The 3,879-nt window shown below is 41.2% G+C and overlaps 1 protein-coding gene across 1 annotated transcript; it reads left to right on the top strand.

Moving 5' to 3' along the window:
- The first annotated feature begins 483 nt into the window (after window positions 1-483).
- LOC114503378 (olfactory receptor 18-like) lies at window positions 484-2,203 on the top strand. Its single transcript, XM_028520918.2, has one exon. It carries the CDS (start codon window positions 766-768, stop codon window positions 1,756-1,758), a length of 993 nt encoding a protein of 330 aa, XP_028376719.1. The 5' UTR covers window positions 484-765; the 3' UTR covers window positions 1,759-2,203.
- The last annotated feature ends 1,676 nt before the right edge of the window (window positions 2,204-3,879 follow it).

Below are 3,879 nucleotides of genomic sequence, written 5' to 3'. Positions count from 1 at the left end.
GCCTTCACAAAAGAAAAATGAGTACAGAGTATTCATGAAAATGAATTGTAATTTAATCACTGGTGCACTGTAAACTAACACGATCTTTAGGATCAAGGGTGCTGTATGATTTTGTGCATTTAACAAAGACATATTTTGCAAAAGGTGAAGTCCACCAAAGTAAAAAATATACATATTTGAGTTAGAGTTGAAGGACAGACTTTGACCAAACAACCCACATATTTTGAGTGAACACTTATCTCCCTGGAAGATGAATGTCATAAATCCAAGTAAAGATGAAAACCCTTGAAGATAATTGCCATACAAAAATCTATCTGCTTATTTTAAGTTAGAATGCAGTTAATGTGGTTTTAGCTCTTCAAGATGACATTGTAGATTAAGGGAATTTCTGGTACTGCATCTGAGTGAGATCAAGTACATTCAACTGCTTCTTAGTGTCTTCCAATTAAGATGATTTTTCCATAGAAAACAGTATATTCCATTTCATATTTTTACTTCCAAAGTAGAAGGCTGATATTTTGCTTTGTTGATGAAAGTTTTTACTCTCAAGTGTCCTTTCTTCTCTAATATTCTTTGAGCCAGGGTCTCTAAAGTAGTTGTTTATAGAAACAGGTAAACAGCCCAAACATCTATAGGGAAAAAGTCCTAAAAGAGTTCCCAACTGAGAAATGTTGCTGAAGGGTAAGGGGTGGTGGGGAGTGGTGTTTGGCCCTCAAGCTCAAGTGTGATTCCTTCATTTGTGAATTGCTTGAATGCAAAAAATGGATGTGTCTACACTTGTTTCATTTATTCAGCACACTATTCTTATTCAAACTGTGTCCTATCTGCATAGTACCACAGAATCGAACAGGTGACTCTGAATTCTTCCTCCTGGGACTGTCAGATGATCCAGAGCTGCAGCCTCTTCTGTTTGGCCTGTTCCTGGCCTTGTACCTGGTGACCATGCTGGGGAATCTGCTCATCATCATGTCCATCACCTCTGACTCCCACCTCCACACACCTATGTACTTCTTCCTTTCCAATCTGTCCCTGGCTGACATTAGTTTCAGCAGCACTACAGTCCCCAAGATGCTGGTGAACCTCCAGACATACAGCAAGTCCATCACCTATGCAGACTGCCTAACTCAGGTCACGTTTTTTTCTTTATTTGCAAGTTTGGAGAGTCTACTTCTGGCCGTGATGGCTTATGACCGGTTGGTGGCCATTTGTCAGCCTCTACACTACCTGGTCATCATGAATCCCCGCTTCTGTGGCTTGTGTGTCCTGCTGTCATTTTTCATCAGCCTTTTGGTCTCCCAGCTGCACTACTTGATGGTGTCACAACTCACCTTCTGTGCAGATGTGGAAATTCCTCATTTCTTTTGTGATGCTTCTCAACTCCTCAACCTTGCCTGTTCTGACACCTCCATTAATAACATATTGATCTATTTTTTGGGTGCTATCATTGGTGGTGTTCCACTCTCAGGGATCCTTTTCTCTTACACTCGAATTGTTTCCTCCATTCTGAGAGTCCCATCATCAGGGGGGAAGTATAAGGCCTTCTCCACCTGTGGCTCTCACCTGTCAGTGGTTTGTTTATTTTATGGAACAGGCCTTGGGGTGTACCTCAGTTCCACTGTGTCATCTTCCCTGAGGAAGGGTGCAGTGGCCTCAGTGATGTACACTGTGGTCACCCCCATGGTGAACCCCTTCATCTACAGCCTGAGGAACAGGGACATCAAGAGTGCTCTGTGGAGGGTGGTCAGAAGAATAGCCTAGTTTTATACCTATGGATATTTTTTGGCTCGTAGAGTGGAAATAATAGCAAAATCAAACATGTATAACAAGAAATTCTGAACCTGGAGGCTCATGGTGTATTTGTACCCATATGGATCTGGTCTCTGTCTACACATTTTTTCCTCTTAGCATAGCTGTAATGGATTCAGAGGTCGTTTAGACTCTGTACTTCAGTGAGAGTCCCTCCAGGTTTATGAACAGCCCATCAGTATACCCCTCTCACTTCCCTGTGCATTACCCAGGACTCTTGGTCCTGAGCTGTCTTGATTGTATATTTACAAAACATCACAGCTTTCTCCTGTTTGGTATTTATTCTTTCTACAGTTTCCCCATGATTCTTCTCCATTTTTGCATATTTTTGCTCCTTCATGATTGTGGCTGGATGCTTGAGAAGATAGAGTATTTATTTTCTTTTCAAATCCAAGATATTTTGAAATTGAAATAGGATGGCATGAATACAAAATTTGAATAATTACTTATCAACTGGGGTATTCATAGAAAAACTGGGATGTATGGTTTCCAATATTCTGATAAATCTTTTCCTCATTCCATCTAACATCTTCTCATTAATTTCACAGCAGACATGAAAGGACAAATACTGTATAATTTCATTTATGTGAGGCACCTAAAGTAGTGAAATCCATAGAGTCATAGAGTAGAATATTGGTTGTCAGGGGACAGGAGAAGAGGGAACAAGGAGTTAGCATTTAGTTGGGAAATAATGATTTTCATGTTTGCAAGATGAAAAGACTCATGGAGATGGGTGGTGATGATGGTTGTACAGCAGTGTGTATGTACTTAATGCCACTGAATGGGATACTTAAAATGGTTAACATGGCAAATTTTCCATTAGATTATTTTACTAAATAAAAGAAGTGATGTCATATTAGAGATGAGGGATATGTTGCTCCAAATGTTAGGTCTACCACTCAGCCCTCAGCGTCACCTCCTATAGGGACCTGCATCAGCTACCAAGAGCCACCAAAACCAAGGTCATGGCTCCTTCTGCAGCCGCCCACATCTCACAATATTTGACCCCTTGGTACCAGTTCCAGCCATCTCTAAAGATTCATCCTAGATCCAGAACTCCCTGGTAATTTTAGGTGGCCTTTGATGGGCTTCAACTTGGCTTGATTTTTCCACTGCCCTTGCTTGCTACAAAGTGTTCACCAAACCACAGAGTGAGGGAACAGTGTTTGTAGAACTGCCTTCACTTCAGACAACAGGCACATGTTCAGGAGTCCCCAGGCCACCCTCACTTCAGATCAGCTGGTCAAAATTAAGGGACTCCCTTACTTTCAATGATTTGCTGGAATGACTCAAAGCAAGGGAATTCCCTCAGGTTCAATAATTCACCAGCTTGAGTCACAGAACTTAAGACAGTGCTAGTCTTATGATTATACTTTTCTTATAGCAAAAGAACACAGAATAGGTCTAGTCAAAAGAAGATACACATGAGGAAATATCTGAAAGGTCCCATAGGTAAATCTTGTTATTGTCCTCTCCCCATGGGGTTCAAATTCATTACCTCTTTTCAGCCACAATGTGAGAATAGTCAGAGTCCTGCTAACCAGGTAGCACACCTGAGCTCCAGTGTCCAGAGATTTTTATCTTGGCTTCATTTCATGGGTGGGATAAATTGAATCATTTCCCATTTGGCTGAACTCACTCTCCAGGCTTTTTCCCAAGACACTGGACTGACATCAGTTCCCCTAAAGCACCAACCCTTCACATATATTCTTGGTCTCTTTGGCACAACCAATTGCCAATTTCAGTCATCTCATTTCCATAAAGTATCAAGTATGGTCAATGGCGTCCCCTCCACTAATCAATCACTTCTATCACTAGCTAAATTTCAAGTGCTTAAAGGTTACCTCCCAGGACTTGGGGAAAAGGTCATATGTCTGTGTAAATGAGGACAAATTCATTCCCACCCATGTGCTCTTCCACAGTTGTTGATTCCAGGGGCACTACCTGGTAACCACTCTGCATGCTCATCACAATCTCTGAGTCTCTTGGAGGAAGCCAACTTGGGTTATCTGCTTAGTAATAAAACTATTTTGGGATGATGTTAAGACAATTCCAAGGTAGTTTTAAAAAAGT

This window comes from Phyllostomus discolor, chromosome 8 (genome assembly GCF_004126475.2).
Source record: "Phyllostomus discolor isolate MPI-MPIP mPhyDis1 chromosome 8, mPhyDis1.pri.v3, whole genome shotgun sequence".
NCBI lineage: Eukaryota > Metazoa > Chordata > Mammalia > Chiroptera > Phyllostomidae > Phyllostomus > Phyllostomus discolor.
The sequence above is the reverse complement of the archived record's forward strand: the minus strand, read 5'-3'. Positions and strand labels throughout refer to the sequence as shown.

Excerpts from the sequence above, each read along its gene's own strand:
- LOC114503378 (XM_028520918.2), top strand. The coding sequence starts at position 766 with ATGTGTCTACACTTGTTTCATTTATTCAGCACACTATTCTTATTCAAA.